The 21,707-nt window shown below is 57.5% G+C and overlaps 3 protein-coding genes across 3 annotated transcripts in view; 1 reads left to right on the forward strand and 2 right to left on the reverse strand.

Annotated features, from left to right (window-relative positions):
* Positions 1 to 4,062, forward strand: part of LRRC14 (leucine rich repeat containing 14) — a gene marked incomplete at its 3' end in the record, with an annotated part of 8,711 nt that extends 4,649 nt beyond the window's left edge. Inside the window, exons 3-4 of the mRNA XM_084280245.1 lie at positions 1,912 to 2,550; positions 3,504 to 4,062. Of these exons, the coding sequence (XP_084136371.1) occupies positions 1,912 to 2,550; positions 3,504 to 4,062 (1,198 nt within the window). The remainder of the gene's footprint in view (positions 1 to 1,911; positions 2,551 to 3,503) is intronic.
* A 1,244-nt stretch (positions 4,063 to 5,306) lies between these two features.
* Positions 5,307 to 11,552, reverse strand: LOC311188932 (UPF0598 protein C8orf82 homolog). Its single transcript, XM_084260482.1, has 3 exons — positions 11,297 to 11,552; positions 9,373 to 9,421; positions 5,307 to 5,893 (listed from the first exon to the last, which is right to left on the reverse strand). Exons 1-3 carry the CDS (start codon positions 11,441 to 11,443, stop codon positions 5,394 to 5,396), a joined length of 696 nt encoding a protein of 231 aa, XP_084116608.1. The 5' UTR covers positions 11,444 to 11,552; the 3' UTR covers positions 5,307 to 5,393.
* An 8,884-nt stretch (positions 11,553 to 20,436) lies between these two features.
* ARHGAP39 (Rho GTPase activating protein 39) overlaps positions 20,437 to 21,707 on the reverse strand; it is a gene marked incomplete at its 3' end in the record, with an annotated part of 194,330 nt that continues 193,059 nt past the window's right edge. Inside the window, exon 11 of the mRNA XM_084260477.1 lies at positions 20,437 to 20,631. Within this exon, the coding sequence (XP_084116603.1) occupies positions 20,437 to 20,631 (195 nt within the window). The remainder of the gene's footprint in view (positions 20,632 to 21,707) is intronic.

Raw genomic sequence — 21,707 nt, forward strand, 5'->3', positions numbered from 1 at the left:
GGTGGAGGTGGAGGAGGAGGAGGGAGAAGGTGGAGGAGGAAGAGGGAGAAGGTGGAGGAGGATGAGGAGAAGGAAGAGGAGGAAGAGGGAGAAGGTGGAGGAGGATGAGGAGAAGGAAGAGGAGGAAGAGGGAGAAGGTGGAGGAAGAGGAGGGATAACATGGAGGAGGGAGATGGAGAAGGAAGAGGGAGAAGGTGGAGGAGGAAGAGGGAGAAGGAGGAGGAGGGAGAAGGAGGAGGAGGAAGAGGGAGAAGGTGGAGGAGGAGGAGGGAGAAGGTGGAAGAGGAGGAGGGAGAAGGTAGAGGAGGAAGAGGGATAATGAGGAGGAAGAGGGATAACATGGAGGAAGAAGAGGGAGGAGGAGGAGGAGGAGGAGGGAGAAGGAGGAGGAGGAGGAGGAGAAGGAGGAGGAGGAAGGAGAAGGTAGAGGAGGAAGAGGGATAATGAGGAGGAAGAGGAGGGATAACATGGAGGAAGAAGAGGGTGGAGGAGGAGGGAGAAGGAGGGAGAAGGTAGAGGAGGAAGAGGGATAATGAGGAAGAGGAGGGATAACATGGAGGAAGAAGAGGGAGAGGAAGAAGAGGGAGAAGGTGGAGGAAGAAGAGGGAGAAGGTGGAGGAAGAAGAGGGAGAAGGTGGAGGAGGAAGAGGGAGAAGGTGGAGGAGGAAGAGGGAGAAGGTGGAGGAGGAAGAGGGAGAAGGTGGAGGAGGAAGAGGAAGAAGGTGGAGGAGGAAGAGGGAGAAGGTGGAGGAGGAAGAGGGAGAAGGTGGAGGAAGAGGAGGGAGAAGGTGGAGGAAGAGGAGGGAGAAGGTGGAGGAAGAGGAGGGATAACATGGAGGAGGAGGAGCGGAGAAGGTGGAGGAGGAGGAGCGAGAAGGTGGAGGAGGAGGAGGGAGAAGGTGGAGGAGGAGGAGAGAGAAGGTAGAGGAGGAAGAGGGATAATGAGGAGGAAGAGGAGGGATAACATGGAGGAAGAAGAGGGAGGAGGAGGAGGAAGGAGAAGGTGGAGGAAGAGGGAGAAGGTGGAGGAAGAAGAGGGAGAAGGTGGAGGAAGAAGAGGGAGAAGGTGGAGGAAGAAGAGGGAGAAGATGGAGGAAGAAGAGGGAGAAGGTGGAGGAGGAAGAGGGATAATGAGGAAGAGGAGGGAGAAGGTAGGGGAGGAAGAGGGATAATGAGGAGGAGGAAAAGGAATAACGTGGAGGAAGAGGAGGGAGAAAGGGAGGGAAAAAGAGGGAGAAGGTGGAGGAAGAGGAGGGATAACCACCCCCCTTTTATCCCCCCCTTTACCACCCCATTTACTGCCCCCATTTTACCACCCCCATTTTATCCCCATTTTATTGCCCCCCTTTTACCTCCCCCCTTTTATCCTCCCCCTTTTATCCCCCCATTTTACCACCCCCATTTTACCACCCCCCATTTTATCCCCATTTATTGCCCCCCATTTTATCCCCCCCTTTTACCTCCCCCCTTTTACCACCCCCCTTTTACCTCCCCCCTTTTATCCCCCCCTTTTATCCCCCCCATTTTACCGCCCCCATTTTACCACCCCCCATTTTATCCCCCCTTTTACCTCCCCCCTTTTACCTCCCCCTTTTACCTCCCCCCTTTGACCTCCCCCCTTTTATCCCCCTTTTACCACCCCCATTTTACCACCCCCCATTTTATCCCCATTTTATTGTCCCCCCCTTTTATTACTGCCATTTTACCACCCCCTTTGACCTCCCCCCTTTTATCCCCCCCTTTTACCACCCCCCTTTTATCCCCCCCATTTTACCACCCCCATTTTATCCCCATTTATTGCCCCCCCTTTTATTACTACCATTTTACCACCCCCTTTTACCACCCCCCTTTTTACCATCACCCTCTTACCACCACCACATTACCTCCCCCCATTTTACCCCCCTCATCCAGCGGGAAGCCGTGTCGCCTCCGCATCCTGGATATGACAGATCTCAGCAGCGGTGCCGCCACCACCACCGAATCCCACCGCGGCCCCGGTGGGCTGAGCCTTTGGTCCTCCACGGTGGCCTTAGCCAAAGCGTGCTTGGAGATCTCCAGGCACCGAGCGGATTGCTTGAAACTCTCTTCCAAACGCCGCAAGATCCCACCCGGCTCCTCGCCCGCCGCCCCGCGCTGCGTGGAGATCCGCGCCGACCTCTTCGTTAACGCCACCTCCTTCGGCGTCCTCCGCGACGCCCTCCAAAATCCCGGCCCCTTACGCCTCAAATGCCGGGATTTCCACGCTGAGGAGCTGTCTGTGGCTGGGACTGTGACCTTGTTGGACTCTCTGGATCCTTCTGGGATACGCCGCGTCGAGCTACGCTTCAACAACCTGGGCTTAGCCGGGCTTTGCGTGGTCTTGCCGCGCCTCGCCGCCTTCACCCACCTCCTCAGCCTCAAGCTACCTTACAGCAACGTCGACGTCCGGCGTCTCACCGGCGCCGATTCCGCCATCCGGCGCTTCGCCGCTCACTTGGGGGAGCTGAAGAACCTCAAGGAGCTCAACTTGGGTTCCTCGAGGCTTTCGGGGAAACTGAGGCAGTTTCTCGGGTGAGTTGCTGGCGCTGTGGCCATCAGCAGGTACCTGATGGTACAAAGCTGGGGGGGAGTGGGTGACACACAGGACACTGAGCTGCCATCCAGAGAGACCTGGCCAGGCTGGAGAGCTGGGCAGGGGGAAACCAGATGAGGTTCAACAAGAGCAAGTGGAGAGTCTGGCACCTGGGAAGGAATAACTGCTGGAATCAGGACAGGCTGGGGGTGACCTGCTGGAGAGGAGCTCTGTGGAGAAGGACCTGGGCGTCCTGGTGGGTGACAGGGTGGCCATGAGCCAGCAGTGTGCCCTGGGAGCTGAGAGAGACAATGGGATCCTGGGGGGCATCAGGAGGAGTGTGGGCAGCAGGTCAGAGGAGGGGATCCTCCCCCTCTGCTCTGCCCTGGTCAGGCCCCACCTGGAGTGTTGTGTCCAGTGCTGGGCTCCCTGGGATAGAAAAACCAGGGATGTCCTGGAGAGAGTCCAGAGGAGGGACATGAAGATGCTGAAGGGCCTGGAGCATCTCCCCTGGGAGGAAAGGCTGAGGGAGCTGGGGCTGTTCAGCCTGGAGAGAAGAAGCCTGAGAGGGGATCTGATCACTGGGGATCAATAGCTGAAGGGTGGGACACGGGGACATGGGCAGCCTCTGCTCAGTGTCTGTGGGGACAGGACAAGGGGTGATGGGCTCAAGTTGGAGCACAGGGAGTTCCACACCAATGTGGGGAAGAACTTCTTCCTGGTGAGGGTGAGGGAGCCCTGGGACAGGCTGCCCAGGGGGTGTGGAGTCTCCTTCTCTGGAGATACTCCAGCCCCGTCTGGATGTCTCCCTGTGTGACCTGTCCTAGGGACCCTGCTTTGGCAGGGGGGTTGGACCCCATGATCTCTGGAGGTCCCTTCCACCCCCTCTAATCCTCGGCGCGGCGCCGGCACCGGTGAGCTGATGGTTCATGGGGGGTTTTTGATCCGGTAGGGATTTGGAGACTCCTCTGGAAAGCCTGGAGCTGGCCTTCTGCTCCCTCCTTCCCTGCGATCTGACCTTCCTCTCCCAAAGCCGCCACGCTCCAGCCTTGAAGAAATTAGACCTGAGCGGCCACGATTTCACCCGGAACCTTTTCCAACCCCTCCAACAGCTCCTGGAGGAAACGGCTCCTTCCCTCCTCCACCTGGATCTCATGGAATGCCGCCTGACAGACTCCACCTTGGAAGCCCTACTGCCGGTGCTTTGCCGGTGCTCTCGCCTCCGGTGCCTGGGGCTCTTCGGCAACCCCGTTACCGTGGCGGGACTCAAGGTGTTGGTAAGGAAAACTGTGATCCTCCGGGATTTACACCTCGTTGTTTATCCTTATCCCCTGGAGTGTTACGGCTCCCGCTCCCCTTCATCCCACCTCTTCGAGGAGGAGGTGGATCAGGAACTTGCCGCCGCCGTCAACGCCGATTTACGCCGGATCTTGGTGGATTCTGGGAGAGGCGACGCCGTCTGGACCACCAGCCTCTGCCTCCACGGCGCCCTCGACTACTTCACCACGTAGCGCCAGGAAAACTCCTCAGGAATCTGATGCTTCCTCTCCTTCCTGTCATCTGATGTTTCCTCTTCCTCAAGGGATCCGGTGTTTCCTCTTCCTCAAGGGATCTGGTGTTTCCTCTTCCTCCTGGAATCTGGTGTTTCCTCTTCCTCCTGGAATCTGATGTTTCCTCTTCCTCCTGGAATCTGATGTTTCCTCTTCCTCCTGGAATCTGGTCTTTCCTCTTCCTTCTGGAATCTGCTGTTTCCTCTACCTCCTGGAATCCGGTGTTTCCTCTTCCTCCCAGAGTCTGGTCTTTCCTCTTCCTCCTGGAATCTGGTCTTTCGTCTTCCTACCGGAATCCGGTGTTTCCTTTTCACCCTGGAATCTGATTTTCCTCTTCCTCCCAGAATCTGTTTTTTCCTCTTCCTCCCAGAATCTGGTCTTTCCTCTTCCTCCTGGAATCCGGTCTTCCCTTTTCCTCCTGGAATCTGTTTTTTCCTCTTCCTCCTGGTATCCAGTGTTTCCTTTTTGCCCTGGAATCAGATTTTTCTCTTCCTCCCAGAATCCGGTGTTTCCTCTTCCTCCCCAAATCCAGTGTTTCCTCTTCCTCCCCAAATCCAGTGTTTCCTCTTCCTCCCGGAATCCAGTGTTTCCTCTTCCTCCCGGAATCCAGTGTTTCCTCTTCCTCCCGGAATCCGATGTTTCCTCTTCCTCCTGGAATCTGGTCTTTCCTCTTCCTCACAGAATCTGATGCTTCCTCTTCCTCCTGGAATCCGGTATTTCCTCTTTCTCCCAGAATCAGCTGTTTCCTCTTCCTCCTGAAATCCGATGTTTCCTCTTCCTCCTGGTATCTGGTGTTTCCTCTTCCTCCCGGAATCCGGTGTTTCCTTTTCACCCTGGAATCTGATTTTTCTCTTCCTCCCAGAATCTGGTGTTTCCTCTTCCTCCCGGAATCTGGTCTTTCCTCTTCCTCCAGGAATCCGGTCTTTCCTTTTCCTCCTGGAATCTGTTTTTTCCTCTTCCTCCCAGAATCCGGTGTTTCCTCTTCCTCCCGGAATCCAGTGTTTCCTCTTCCTCCTGGAATCCGATGTTTCCTCTTCCTCGCCCTCCCTATTCCATCACCACGCTGGTTAATTAACACTGGGATAACGAGGAAGGAAACAACCAAACAAGCTGGAATTACCCCGCCGCAACCGCGGTGCTGCCGAAACCCGCTCCCGCCTTCCCGTATCCATATCGGCGGCGAGGAACCGGCATGGCCACGTGGTTGAAGCTCATTTTATATATATATATTTAATTAATTGATCTAATTGATTATATATTTAATTAATCGATGTGGTTAACGATGGTGCTGATCACTTAATCCCTCCACCCTTCACCCCTGACTCGGCGGTCGCGTCCTCGCCGTATCCCGCCCCCTCGCCGCGGCGGAGAACCGGTAACAACTCCCCGGTGAGGCGGTAACGCCGATCCTCCCATAGGAAATGGGTTGGGGGTTGCTCCGGTCCGGATTCATACAGGAAACAGGAACTCCACTCCAAAGCCAACGCCGACCGGATCAAACCGATTCCGCCCGGCATTCCCGGCGCCGGATGATACAACCTTCCGTTTTCCGGTAGGACCGTTAAGCTCCCCGGTTGGAAAGGTACCGCCAAGCGCTGGCCTCCGCCGCAGTAGGAGAGGGATGAGCTCCCGTCGGGATGCGGCAGGAGGTGGGTGAACACCACGGGCCGGTCCTCGCACCGCAGGAAGTTCCGCTCCCGGCCGCAACGGGAGAGGAAAGGGAAGTGGGATTCATAGCGGCCGCTCCGGTTCGCTTCCAGCCGCGTGAAGAAGAAGGCCAGGAACGCCACGTCTACCAGCATGGATGGATGGATGGATGGATGGATGGTCGTTAGCTCGCTGCTTAATTAACACTCAGCCCTCCCCCCTGGTGATTAATCCCGGGAGAGCTGCGTGTCCATGCGTTGGCGTGTGGTTAATTAGCACCGGCTGGATCGGGATCCTGGGTGCTGTTAATTAGTGTCAGGTCTGGGTCTGGATCCCACACGTGGTTAATTAGCACCAGCCAGATCCAGATCCTGTGTGTGGTTAATTAGCACTGGATCCGGATCCCACGTGCCGGCTGGCTCTGGATCCCCATGCACAGGTAATTAGCACCAGGTCTGGATCCTGTGCATGGTTAATTAGCTCCATCCAGATTTAATTAGCACTGGGTCTGGATCCCTTGTGCTGTTAATTAATGTCAGGTCTGGGTCTGGATCTGGATACCTCACGTGATTAATTAGCGCCAGCCAGATCCAGATCCAGATCCTGTGTGTGGTTAATTAGCTCCATCCAGATTTAATTAGCACTGGGTCTGGATCCCGTGTGCTGTTAATTAGCGCCGGATCTGGGTCTGGATCCCTCACATGATTAATTAGCGCCAGCCAGATCCAGATCCCGTGTGTGGTTAATTAGCACTGGGTCTGGATCCCACATGCGGTTAATTAGTGCTGACTGGATCCGGATCACATGTGCCAGCTGGATCCAGATCCCCATGCACAGGTAATTAGCACCGGGTCTGGATCCTGTGCATGGTTAATTAGCTCCATCCAGATTTAATTAGCACTGGGTCTGGATCCCACACCCAGGTAATTAGTGCCGACTGGATCCAGATCCCACATGCTGGCCGGCTCTGGATCCCCATGCACAGTTAATTAGCACCGGGTCTGGATCCCATATGTGGTTAATTAGCACCGTCTGTATCCAGATTCCACGTGTGGTTAATTAGCTCCATCCAGATTTAATTAGCACTGGATCCAGATCCTGTGTGCGGTTAATTAGTGCTGTCTGAATCTGGATCCCACACATGTGGTTAATTAGTGCTGGCCAGACCCAGATTCTGTGTGTGGTTAATTAGCACCAGCCAGATCCAGATCCCGTGTGTGGTTAATTAGCACTGACTGGATCTGGATCCCCACGCGCAGTTAATTGATCCCATGAGTGGTTAATTAGTGCTAGATCTGGTTCTGGATCCTGTGTGTGGTTAATTAGCGCGGTCTGGATCCAGATCCCGTGCAGTTAATTAGCGCCAGGTTGGATCCGGATCCCGCACATGGTTAATTAGTGCTGTACAGATCCAGATCCTGCACATGGTTAATTAGCACCGGCTGGATCCAGATCCTACATAGACCATTAATTAGCACCATCCAGGTCTGGATCCCACATGTGGTTAATTAGCACTGACCAGATCTGGATCCCGTGTGTAATTAATTAGCACAGGCCAGATCTGGATCCCACACATGCAGTTAATTAGCACCGTCCAGATCCTGTGTGCACTTAATTAGCACCGTCTAGATCCTGTGTGCGGTTAATTAGTGCTGGGGCTGGATCCCGCACGTGGTTAATTAGTGCTGTACAGATCTGGATCCCTCATGCACTTAATTAACGCTGGGGCTGGATCCCACGCACAGTTAATTAGCGCCGGATCCGGGTCTGGATCCCATATGTGGTTAATTAGTGCCAGGTCCGAATCCCACACGTGGTTAATTAGTGCTGGCCAGATCCAGATCCTGCCCTGCCCCACAGTTAATTAGCCTGGGTCTGGATCCCATGCACAGTTAATTAATGCTGGGTCCAGGTCTGGATCCCCCACGTGGTTAATTAGCACTGGGTCCAGGTCTGGATCCCCATGTGCAGTTAATTAGCACCAGGTCTGGATCTCCACATGCAGTTAATTAGCATCAGGTCTGGATCCCTGCGTGTGGTTAATTAGCACAGGCTGGATCCAGATCCCACACACGGTTAATTAGTGCTGGGTCTGGATCCTGCACGCGGTTAATTAGTGCCGGCCAGATCTGGATCCTACATGTGCAGTTAATTAGCATCAGGTCTGGATCCTGTGCACAGTTAATTAGCGCTGGGTCCAGGTCTGGATCTCCACATGCAGTTAATTAGCATCAGGTCTGGATCCTGTGCACAGTTAATTAGCGCTGGGTCCAGGTCTGGATCTCCACATGCAGTTAATTAGCATCAGGTCTGGATCCCACGCATGGTTAATTAGTGCTGGGTCCAGGTCTGGATCCCTGCACATGGTTAATTAGCGCCAGCCAGATCCGGATGCCCCATGTGCAGTTAATTAGGATGGATCTGGATCCTGTGGACAGTTAATTAGTGCAGGTCCAGGTCTGGATCCCGCACGTGGTTAATTAGTGCTGTACAGATCTGGATCCCTCATGCAGTTAATTAGCGCTGGGGCTGGATCCCATGCGCAGTTAATTAGCGCCGGATCCGGGTCTGGATCCCCAACGTGGTTAATTAGTGCCGGGTCCGGATCCCTCACGTGGTTAATTAGTGCTGTACAGATCTGGATCCCCCACATACAGTTAATTAGCGCTGTCTGGATCCTGTGCATGGTTAATTAGTGTGGCTCCAGGTCTGGATCCCCACATGCAGTTAATTAGCACCAGGTCTGGATCCTTTGTGTGGTTAATTAGCACCGGCCGGATCCAGCTCGTTAACGGGGATCTCTGTTTATTAAGGAGTTTATTAAGAGCCGCTTCGTTAATGAAGTGATTAATATGCTAATTAATATCTCCTCCCATCTCACCCCCAGAGCCCCACCCCCACCCCCAATTAAGGATCGGGTCCTAATTAAGGGGAGCAGGGGAGGGGGGTTGGGGGTGCTGGGGGCTCTAGGGGGGTTTCACGGGGGGGGTTAGGGGGGAGTGATGGGGGTTCTGGGGGGGAATGGGGGGGTTTTGGGTGGGGGGTGGGGGTTTTTTGGGGGGGATTAGGAGGTTCTGGGTGGGGGTTGGGGGTTTTTGGGGGGTTCTGGGGGGGGGTTGGGGATTTTGGGGGGTTCCTGAGGTGTTCTGGGGGTGAATGGAGGGGTTTGAGGGGGTTCTGGGGGGGAATGGGGGGGTTTGAGGGGGTTCTGGGAGGGTTCTGGGGGGAGTGTTGGGGGTTTTTGGGGGGGTTCTGGGTAGGGGTTGGGGGGTTTTGGGGGGTTTTGGCTGGGGGTTGGGGGTTTTGGGGGGGTTCCTGATGTGTTCTGGGGGTGAATGGAGGGGTTTGAGGGGGTTCTGGGGAGGAATGGGGGGTTCTGGGGTGGGGGTTGGGTTTTTTTGGGGGGGTTCTGGGGGAGGATGGGGGAGTTTGGGGGTTCAGGGGGAGGATGGGGGGGTTTGGGGTGGAGGTTTGGGGGCTTCAGGGGAGATGGGAGGTTTTTGGGGGGGGTCTGTGAGGGGTGAATGGGTTTTGATGGGGGGACAGGTTTTGGGGGCATCGTGGGGGGTGGGTTTAGGGGTTCTGGGGGGCTGATGGGGGGGCTTTGGGGGGGGGTCCTGGTACCTTTGAAGCAGGTGATGAAGTTCTTGACTTTGGTGTCATCCAGGAAGAGCTGAGAAGGAGCCAGAAAAAGCTCCAAAATCTCAGGAACGCCCCCCAGGACCGTCCCCAGATCCCTTTTCCCCCCAAGACCCCCCCCCAGATCCCTTTTCCCCCCAAGACCCCCCCCCTCCCCCTTTTTCCTCTTGGACCCCTCTGGGACCCCCCCGACCCATTTTACCCCCAGGAACCCCCCCCAGGACCCCTTTGCAACTACCCCCCCCCCCCCCCCCCCCCAAGGACAACCCCTGAACCCCCCTGTCCCCCCTGGGACCCCCCTCGACCTCCCCCTCACCAGGGACTGACCCCGTGGGACTCCCCCCCAGGGACCCCTGGGACCCCCCTGGACCCTCCCCCCGGTACCACCATCCCTCCTGGGGACCTCCTGACACCCCAATTCCCACCCCTCACCCCCAGTACCACCGGGGCCCACCCTGGAGCCCCCTCTCCCCCCGGATCCCCCTGGGGACCCTCCCAGGACCCTCCTGGTAACCCTGGACCCCCCCCAGGACCCTTGTGGTCCCACCGTATCCCCCCTGAGACCCTCCCGGCCCCCCCCCAGTCCCACCGTATCCCCCCTAGGACCCTCCCGGGACCCCCCCAGTCCCACCGTATCCCCGGGGACCCCCCCGGGACCCCCCTGCTCCCACCCCTCGGTCCCACCGGGCCCCCCCAGTCCCCCCGTATCCCCCCTGGGACCCTCCCAGGACCCGCCCCGGTCCCCCCGTATGCCCCCCGGGGACCCTCTGGTCCCCTCGTATCCCCCCGGGACCCCTCCGGTCCCCTCATATCCCCCCTATGACCCCCGTATCCCATCCGGGGACCCCACCGGTACCACCGGGACCCCTCCAGTCCCCCCGTATCCCCCAGGGACCCCCCCGGGACCCCCCCAGTCCCACCATATCCCCCCCAGGACCCCTCCGGTCCCACTGTAACCCCCGGGGGATCCCCCGGGACCCTCCTGCTCCCACCCCCCGGTACCACCGGGACCCCCCCGGCCCCCCCATATCCTCCCGGGACCCCTCCGGTCCCCTCGTATCCCCCCTGGGACCCTCCCGGGACCCCCCGAGTCCCACTGTATCCCCCCCAGGACCCCTCTGGTCCCACCGTATCCCCCGGGGACCCCCCCAGGACTGCCCTCCTCCCACCCCCGGTACCACCGGGACCCCCCGATCCCCCCGTATTCCCCCGGGATCCCTCCGGTCCCCTCATATCCCCCCTACGACCCCCGTATCCCATCCGGGGACCCCACCGGTACCACCGGGACCCCCCCAGTCCCACCGGATCCCCCCCAGGACCCCTCCGGTCCCCTCGTATCCCCCCGGGACCCCCCCGGCCCCCCCCATATCCCCCCGGGGACCCTCTGGTCCCCTCGTATCCCCCCTGGGACCCTCCCGGCACCCCCCCAGTCCCACCGTATCCCCCGGGGACCCCCCCGGGACCCCCCTGCTCCCACCCCCCGGTCCCACCGGGCCCCCCAAGTCCCCTCGTATCCCCCCTGGGACCCTCCCAGGACCCCCCTGGTCCCCCCGTATCCCCAGGGGACCCCGCCGGGACCCCCCTGCTCCCACCCCCCGGTACCACCGGGACCCCCCGGCCCCCCCATATCCTCCCGGGACCCCTCTGGTCCCCTCATATCCCCCCTAGGACCCCCCGGGACCCCCTCCAGTCCCACCGTATCCCCCCGGGACCCCTCCGGTCCCGCTGTATCCCCCCTGGGACCCTCCCGGGATCCCTCCCATTCCCACCGTATCCTCCTTGGGACCCTCCCGGGACCCCCCCAGTCCCACCGTATCCCCCGGGGACCCCCCCGGGACCCCCCTGCTCCCACCCCCCGGGTCCCCCCGGGTCCCCGCGGTGCCCCCGGTGCCGGTGCCGGTGCCGGTACCTGCCCGTGGTGGTCGAGGTAGTAGAAATACTCGCGGGTGCGGGGCCCGGGCCGCTGCCCCTGGCGGTACCGGGGCTGCCCGCCGGGTCCCGCCGCGGCACCGGGCCCGGGATGGAGCCGGAGCCGGAGCGCCGGGACCAGCCGCATCCCGGTGGGAAGAGCCGGGAAGAGCCGGGAAGAGCCGGGCCGGGACCGCCGGGAACGGCGGCGCTGGAACGGGGCCCAGGCCCCGGGAAACGGCCCCGTCCGGGCCGGTCCGGCGGCTGCACCGCTCCGGGCGGCTGCGGGAGGCGGCACCGAGCGGTCCCCCCCCAGCGCCTGCGGCAGCCGAAGGGGAACCTATAGACACTCACGGCCCCTATAGGCACCTATAGACACCCATAGGCGCCTATAGGCACCCTGTAGGCACCTATAGACACACTATAGACACCCATTAGGCACTCGGGGCCCCTATAGACACCTCTAGGCACCCTACTGACAGCCCTGCACCCCTATAGACACCCTATAGGCACCTATAGACACCCTATAGGCACCTGTAGACACACTATAGACACCCTATAGACAGCCTATAGGCACTCGCAGCCCCTATAGACACCTCTAGGCACCCTACTGACAGCCCTGCACCCCTATGGACACCCCATAGGCACCTATAGACACACTATAGGCACCTATAGACACACTATAGACACTCACAGCCCCTATAGGCACCTTATAGACATCTATGGACACCCTACAGACAGCCTATAGGCACTCGCAGCCCCTATAGACACCTCTAGGCACCCTACTGACAGCCCTGCACCCCTATGGACACCCTATAGGCACCTATAGACACCCTATAGGCACCTATAGAAACACTATAGACACCTATAGACACACTATAGGCACCCTATAGGCACTAGCAGCCCCCACAGACACATCTAGGCACCCTACTGACAGCCCTGCACCCGTATGGACACCCTATAGACACCCTATAGGCACCTATAGACACACTATAGACACCCTATAGGCACTCGCAGCCCCCACAGACACCTCTAGGCACCCTACTGACAGCCCTGCACCCCTATAGACACCCTATAGGCACCTATGGACACCCTATAGGCACCTATAGACACACTATAGACACTCACGGCCCCTATAGGCACCTTATAGACATCTGTAGGCACCCTATAGACACCCTATAGGCACTCACAGCCCCTATACAAACCTCTAGGCACCCTACTGACAGCCCTGCACCCCTATGGACACCCTATAGGCACCAATAGGCACCTATAGAAACACTATAGGCACCCTATAGGCACCTATAGACACCCTAGAGGCACTCGCAGCCCCCACAGACACATCTAGGCACCCTACTGACAACCCTGCACCCCTATGGACACCCTATAGTCACCTATAGACACACTATATGCACCTATGGACACACTATAGACACTCACAGCTCCTATAGGCACCTTCTAAACACCTGTAGGCACCCTATAGACAGCCTATAGGCACTCACAGCCCCTATAGAAACCTCTAGGCACCCTACTGACAGCCCTGCACCCCTATAGACACCCTATAGGCACCTATAGACACACTATAGACACACTATAGGCACCCTATAGGCACTCGCAGCCCCTATAGACACCTCTGGGCACCCTACTGACAACCCTGTGCCCCTTTAGACACCCTATAGATACCCTATAGGCACCTATAGACAGCCTATAGACACTTGCAGCCCCTATAGACACATCTAGGCACCCTACTGACAGCCCTGCACCCCTATGGACACCCTATAGACACCTATAGACACCCTATAGGCACCTATAGACACACTATAGACACCCTATAGACACTCGCAGCCCCTATAGACACATCTAGGCACCCTACTGACAGCCCTGCACCCCTACAGACACCCTAGAGACACCTATAGGCACCTATAAACACACTATAGGCACCATTAGACACCCTATAGGCACCTATAGACACACTATAGACACCCTATAGAGACCCTATAGGCACTCGCAGCCCCTATAGACACCTCTAGGCACCCTACAGACAGCCCTGCACCCCTATGGACACCCCATAGGCACCTATAGACACCCTATAGGCACCTATAGACACACTATAGACACCCTATAGGCACTCGCAGCCCCTATAGACACATCTAGGCACGCTACTGACAGCCCTGAACCCCTATGGACACCCTATAGGCACCTATAGGCACCCTATAGGCACCTATAGACACACTATAGACACCCTATAGGCACTCGCAGCCCCTATAGACACCTCTAGGCACCCTACTGACAGCCCTGCAACCCTATAGACACCCTATAGGCACCTATAGACACCCTATAGAAACCTTATAGACACACTACAGACACCCTATAGGCACTCGCAGCCCCTATAGACACATCTAGGCACCCTACAGACAGCCCTGCACCCCTATGGACACCCTATACACACCTATAGACACCCTATAGGCACCTATAGACACACTATAGACACCCTATAGACACTCGCAGCCCCTATAGACACATCTAGGCACCCTACTGACAGCCCTGCACCCCTATGGAAACCCCATAGGCACCTATAGACACCCTATAGACAACTATAGACACACTATAGACACCCTATAGGCACCTATAGACATCTATAGACACCCTATAGGCACTCGCAGCCGCTATAGACACATCTAGGCACGCTACTGACAGCCCTGAACCCCTATGGACACCCTATAGGCACCTATAGGCACCCTATAGGCAGCTATAGACACCCTATAGGCACCCTATAGGCACTCGCAACCCCTATAGAAACCTCTAGGCACCCTACTGACAGCCCTTCACCCCTGTGGGCACCCTATAGACACCTATAGGCACACTATAGGCACCTATAGACACACTATAGGCACCCTATAGGCACTCACAGCCCCTATAGAAACCTCTAGGCACCCTACTGACAGCCCTGCACCCCTATAGACACCCTATAGGCACCTATAGACACACTATAGGCACCCTATAGGCACTCGCAGCCCCTATAGACACCTCTGGGCACCCTACTGACAACCCTGTGCCCCTTTAGACACCCTACAGATACCCTATAGGCACCTATAGACACCCTATAGACACTCGCAGCCCCTATAGACACATCTAGGCACCCTACTGACAGCCCTGCACCCCTGTGGACACCCTATAGGCACCTATAGACACCCTATAGACACCTATAGACACACTATAGGCACCCTATAGGCACCTATAGACACCCTATAGGCACTTGCAGCCCCTATAGGCACATCTAGGCACCCTATAGACAGCCCTTCACCCCTATGGACACCCTATAAGCACCCTATAGATACCCTGTAGGTACTTACAGACCCCATAGATACCTATAGACACCCTATAGACACCTTATAGACACCCTATAGGCACTCACAGCCCCCTATAGGCACCTTATAGGCACCTGTAGGCACCCTATAGAGAGCTCTGTGCCCCTATAGGCACTCCATGGGTACCATATAGCCACTGTATAGACAGCCCTGTGCCCCTATAGGCACCCTATAAGTACCTTATAGGCACCTATAAGCACCCTATATACAGCTCTGTGTCCCTATAGGCACCCTATAGACAGCCCTACACCCCTATAGGAACCTTACAGATAGCCCTGTGCCCTTATAGGCATCCTATAGGCAGCCCTGTGCTCCTATAGGCACTTATAGGCACTCTATAGACACCTTGCACCCCTGTAGACACCTCTATAGACACTCACAGCCCCTATAGACACCCCTACAGGCAGCTATAGGCACTCACAGCCCCTATAAACACCCCCTATAGACACCTGCTCCCCCATAGGCACCCACACTCTCTATATGCACCCACCTACAGCTTCCCACCCATCCTATAGGTCCCCACCTCCCTACAGCACCCCCATGCCCCATATAGATCCTCCTATAGATCCCCCTACCCCATAGAGACCCACATACCCCTATAGATCCCCATACTCACCTGGGTGCCCCTATAGAACCTCCCCCTGTGCCTTCATTCCATACGTCACGCAGCACCCCCTATAGACCCCGTATACATCCTGGGTGCATCCCTATACACCCTGGGCTGCACATATAGAGATCCATGGGGTCTATACATACAGGGGCTGTGAGTGCCTATAAGGTGTCAATGGGATGCCCTATGCATCCTATACAGTCTGGGAGACCCTATACATCCTGGGTGGTGGGAGATGGGCATATATACCCCTATGGGGGCTGTATGGTATGGCTGGGGTCTCCCTATGCATCCTCTGTATGTGACTATATACACCCCTATAGAAGCTATACATCCCAGGTGGGCTGTCCCTATGCATCCTATATGGGGAGAAATGGGCATATACACCCCTATAGGGGCTGTATGGTATGGCTGGGGTCTCCCTATACATCCTATATGGTGGGGGACAGGCATATACACTCCTATAGAACCTATACAGCCTGGGAGGGCTGTCCCTATACATCCTATATGGTGGGGGATGGGCATATACACCCCTATAGAACCTATACAGCCTGGGAGGGCTGTCTTTAAACAACCTATATGGTGGGAGATGGGCATATACACCCCTATAGAAGCTATACATCCTGGGCTGGAGGCTCCCTATACATCCTATATGGTGTGGGACAGGCATATACACCCCTATAGAAGCGATACAGCCTGGGCTATAACCACCCCTCTCTCTAGAACCTATATGGCCTGGGCAGGGGGTCCCTATACATCCTATATGGTGGGAGATGGGCATACACACCCCTATAGAACAGCCTGGGTGTGCTGTCCTTACACATCCTAAACATTGGTCTATACCCCCCCCCCCCAGAACCTATACAGCCTGGGCAGTGTATCCCTATACATTGGGCTATACCCACACACTCCCCTATAGAACCTATATACAGCCCAGGTGGGGTTCCTCTGACCCCCTCCCCCCTCCAGCCTTTCCCCTATAGACCCCCCATAGGCGCCCTCATTCCGCTCCAGAGTGAACGAGGCCGGAGGACGCGCTCGCCATACGTTAACTTTATTCACACAAATGGGGGGGGGTGTAGGGGGGGGGGGCGGAGCCTCTATACGTCCCACCCGCCCCGAGGACAGAGTTCGGCAGCCTATAGGACACCCCCCCCACCCTATACATCACCCCCTCCCCATAAACCCCCCCCCCCACCCCATCCCACCCACCACCCCCCCCCCCCGCCTCCCGGAGTTCTTTGGGGTGGGTGGGTGGGTGTCTCCCAGTGGGGGGAGGGGTGAAAGGGGAGGGGGGGGTGGGGGTTGAATGTTAAAAGAGATTTTAATTAATAATAATAAATAATCCCCCCCCCGAATCGACCCCCCCCCAATTAAAAATGGGGAGGGGGGGGTGGGAGACCCCTTCCCAGCCCCACCCACCCGCTGGCACCCTCTGGGTAGGTGGGTGGGTGTCGTGTTCCGCCCCCCCCCTCCTCCCCTCTGTGTGTGTGTGTGTGGCCCCACCTGGCAGTGAGCAGAGCTGGGAGGTAGCACTGGGTCCACCCCCCCCACCACCCATGGGACCCCCCCCACACCCTAAAATTCATGGGACACCCCCCCACACCCCACCCATGGGACCCCCCCCACCCCTAAAATAATATCTGGCTTGGAAATGAGGGGGGGGGTCTTAATTAATAACTCTCTTAATAGATTTATATACTCTGATGGGTGCCCCCCCCTCCCCAACCCTTACCCCCCACCCAGTGGGTGCCCCCCACCCAAGGAGGGGGGTGGGTGTCCCTTGGGTGTCCCCCTGTGGTCCCGCTTCGCCCCGGGTGGAGTCGAAGGCACTTTGGGGGGGTGGCTGTAGTGGGGACACACACACACCTGTCCCATTGGGGGGTGGGCTGGGGTGGGGTGGGGACGGGGTCCTTCGGCTCCAGTGGTGGGGATGGGGGAGATGAGGGGTGGGGTGGGGGGCAAGGTGGGTCCAGGAGGTGGCAAGATGGGTGTGGAAGAACCAGGTGATGGGCACCAAGATGGGTGTGGGACCAGGAGATGATGGGGGCCAAGATGGGTGAAGAACCAGGAGATGATGGGGGCCAAGATGGGTGAAGAACCAGGAGGTGATGGGGGCCAAGATGGGTGTGGGAGAACCAGGAGATGATGGGGGTTAAGATGGGTGAAGAACCAGGAGATGATGGGGGCCAAGATGGGTGTGGGAGAACCAGGAGATGATGGGCACCATGATGGGTGCAGGAGAACCAGGTGATGGGCACCAAGACGGGTGTAGGACCAGGAGATGGTGGGCACCAAGGTGGATATAGGACCAGGAGATGATGGGGGTCAAGATGGGTGAAGAACCAGGAGGTGATGGGGGCCAAGATGGGTGTGGGAGAACCAGGAGATGATGGGGGTTAAGATGGGTGAAGAACCAGGAGATGATGGGGGCCAAGATGGGTGTGGGAGAACCAGGAGATGATGGGCACCATGATGGGTGTAGAACCAGGTGATGGGCACCAAGATGGGTATGGGAGAACCAGGAGATGATGGGGGTCAAGATGGGTGAAGAACCAGGAGATGATGGGGGCCAAGATGGGTGTGGAAGAACCAGGTGATGGGCACCAAGATGGGTGCAGGACCAAGAGATGCTGGGTGCCAAGATGGGTGTAGGAACAGGAGATGATGGGCACCAAGATGGGTGTAGGACCAGGAGATGATGGGGGTCAAGATGGGTGGAGAACCAGGAGATGATGGGGCCAAGATGGGTGTAGAACCAGGAGATGATGCGCACCATGATGGGTATGGAAGAACCAGGTGATGGGCACCAAGATGGGTGTAGGACCAGGGGATGATGGGGGCCAAGATGGGTGAAGAACCAGGAGATGATGGGGGCCAAGGTGGGTGTAGGACCAGGGGATGATGGGGGCCAAGATGGGTGTAGGACCAGGAGATGATGGGGGCCAAGGTGGGTGTAGGAACAGGAGATGATGGGGGCCAAGATGGGTGTGAGAGAACCAGGAGGTGATGGGGGCCAAGATGGGTGTGGAAGAACCAGGTGATGGGCACCAAGATGGGTGCAGGACCAAGAGATGATGGGGGCCAAGATGGGTTCAGAAGAACCAGGACGAGATGATGGGTGTTGACATGGTTGGGCAGGACCAGGAAAAGATGATGGGTGCCACGGTGGGTGTAGAACCAGGAGATGATGGGTGCCAAGCTGGCTGGGCAGGAGATGATGGGGGCCAAGATGGTTGGACAGGAGAAGCAGGAGATGATAAGCACCAAGATGAGTGTAGGAGAAGCAGGAGGAGATGATGGGTGTTGACATGGTTGGGCAGGACCAAGAGATGATGGGTGTCAAGATGGGTTCAGGAGAACCAGGAGGAGATGAATGGTGCCAAGATGGTTGGGCAGGAGCAGGAAAAGATGATGGGTGCCAAGATGGGTTCAGGAGAAGCAGGAGGAGATGATGGGTGCCAAGATGGTTGGGCAGGACCAGGAAAAGATGATGGGTGCCAAGGTGGGTGTAGAACCAGGAGATGATGGGTGTTGACATGGTTGGGCAGGACCAGGAGGGGATGGTGGGCACCAAGATGGGTGCAGGAGAACCAGGAGGAGATGATGGATGTTGACATGGTTGGGCAGGACCAGGAGGAGATGGTGGGCACCAAGATTTGTGTAGGAGAACCAGGAGGAGATGATGGGTGCCAACATGGTTGGGCAGGACCAGGAGGGGATGGTGGGCACCAAGGTAGGTCTGTGGGAACCAGCAGGACATGAGAGACACTGAGATGTGTCCATGGGGGTCAAGCAGAGATGGTGGGCACCAAGATGGGTCCAGCAGGAGCAGGAGGAGATGATGGGTGCCAAGATGAAGGCAGCAGGGAGACGTGGCAGGTGCCAAGAGGTGTCCACCGGCGCCAAGTAGAGGTGACAACCACCAAGATGGTTGAGCAGGACCAGGAATAGCTGATGGGTGGCAAGATGGGTCCAGGAGAACCAGGAGAAGATGATGGGCACCAAGATGGATCCAGCAGGAGCAAGAGGAGATGACGAGTACCAAGATGCTTTGGGTAGGTCCAAGGAGAGATGATGGGCATCAAGATGGCTGCAGGAGAGCCAGGAGGACGTGGTGAGTGCCAAGAGGGTTCCAGTAGGACCAGGAGGACGTGGTGAGTGCCAAGAGGGTTCCAGTAGGACCAGGAGGACGTGACAGATGCCAAGGTGAGTCCAGCAGAGCCAAGAGGAGACGACAGGATGCCCACGTGGGTTGGGCAGGACCAGGACCAGGTGATGGGAACCCAAGGTGGGTCCAGCAGGCCCAAGCAGACGTGGTGGGTGTCAAGATAGGTCATTTGGTGCCGACACGTGGTGAGACGGGTCCGGTGTGGTGCCACCGATGGCCACCACGATGTGTGTGGGCAGTGACCTGCCTGCCCAACTCCTCCAGCGCCCCAGGATGGGCAACCAACCACCATGGGCCACCATGGGCCACCCAGGACCTGGCAGCTCCCTCAGGGACCTCCAGGACCCACCCCTGGGTTGTGCTCAGCTCTCAGCAGGAGGTGTGTCCCACGGTCTGTCCTGGCACGAGGACACTTGGCGCTCTGGTCCTCGAAGTGCCACGTTCTCCAGGTGCTCAGCTCAGCACCCGTGGCTTCTCCTCACCTTGGAGGTCCTCCCTGCCCCACGGCTGCCCCACAGCTCTGCTCTCAACCCCAACCCCAATGGAGAAGTCGAGGGGGACACACGACTTGTTTGACTCCCCCCCACCACCACCCAGCTTCTCCCATCCTCTACGTGGTCACCTGCCCCCTCACCCCTCCAAGGTCTCCACAGCCACCCACGACCACGTAAGGACACCTGGTTTGGAAAGGCCACCCGTCCCCTATGGAGCTGGGGTGCTCCTTGTCCTGCTTCTGTGGGTGCTGCAGTCCCCAGGGACCCCCAAAAACGGGTCAAGAAGGGGGTGTCCCAGTGAGGTGGCCAGAGGGTTGAGACTGGACATGGAGAACGGTCCCACGTCCCCACCACAGGACGCGGCGCTGGTGGGGTGACGCGTCACCCAGCACCCTCCTTCTGTGGGGGGTCCAGCTTGTGCTCCTGGGGTGAGCCGGGGGGTGGGAGGAGATGGGGTGGTGGTGGTGGGAGTCAGGGGTGGGTGGGACTCGGTGGCGGCTGCTATAGGACGCCCTCCATGAAGCTGGTGTCGAGGTGCTGGATGAGGACCCTGATGAAGGACATCTCCTTGCGGGTGTTCTCGAAGATGATCCGGGGGTCGTCCGACTGACAGCGCAGGCAGTTGGGGGCCATCACCATGGCCAGGTTATTGACGTCCATCTTGGTGACCGCCACGTTGGCCGGTTGCACGAACACCTGGAGGAGGAGGAGGAGGAGGAACGTGGAGTGGGTGGAGAGGGAAGGACCATGGTAGACCTCATGGTTCTTGGAGGAGATGGGGGTCATCTCATGAAGTCACCTCAATGTCCACCTGGGGAACTCAAAAGATGAGCAACCAGGCTTGGAGGTGGGCCCAAGGAGAACGTGGTGGGGTGTCCCCTCTATTCTTGGATGAGATGGAGGTCACCTCATTAAGTCACCTCAACATTCACTTGGGGAACCCAAAGAGAGGCCACCAGGCTTGGAGGTGGCCCCAAGGAGGATGTGGTGGGGTGTCCCCTCTATTCTTGGATGAGATGGAGGTCACCTCATGAAGTCACCTCAATGTCAAGCTGAGGAACTCAAAAGATGAGCAGCCAGGCAAGGAGGACATGGTGGGGTGACCCCTCCATTCTTGGAGATGGGGGTCATCTCATGAAGTCACCTCAATGTCCACCTGGGGAACTCAAAAGATGAGCAACCAGGCTTGGAGGTGGCCCCAAGGAGGATGTGGTGGGGTGTCCCCTCTATTCTTGGAGGAGATGGAGGTCACCTCATGAAGTCACCTCAATGTCAAGCTGAGGAACTCAAAAGATGAGCAGCCAGGCAAGGAGGACGTGGTGGGGTGACCCCTCCATTCCTGGATGAGATAGGGGTCATCTCATGAAGTCACCTCAATGTCCACCTGGGGAACTCAAAAGATGAGCAACCAGGCTTGGAGGTGACCCCAAGGAGGACCTGGAGGGGTGTCCCCTCCATTCCTGGATGAGATGGAGGTCACCTCATTAAGTCACCTCAATTTAACATGGGGAACTCAAAGATGAGCAGCCAGGCAAGGAGGATATGGTGGGGTGACCTCTCCATTCTTGGAGGAGATGGGGGTCACCTCGTTAAGTCATCTCAATGTCAACATGGGGAACTCAAAAGATGAGCAACCAGGCTTGGAGGTGGCCCCAAGGGGGACGTGGTGGGGTGTCCCCTCCTTTCTTGGATGAGATGGAGGTCACCTCATTAAGTCACCTCAATGTCAAGCTGGGGAACTCAAAAGATGAGCAACCAGGCTTGGAGGTGAC

The sequence above is a fragment of the Gallinula chloropus genome (assembly GCF_964237585.1).
Source record: "Gallinula chloropus genome assembly, chromosome: 2".
NCBI classification, from domain to species: Eukaryota; Metazoa; Chordata; class Aves; order Gruiformes; family Rallidae; genus Gallinula; species Gallinula chloropus.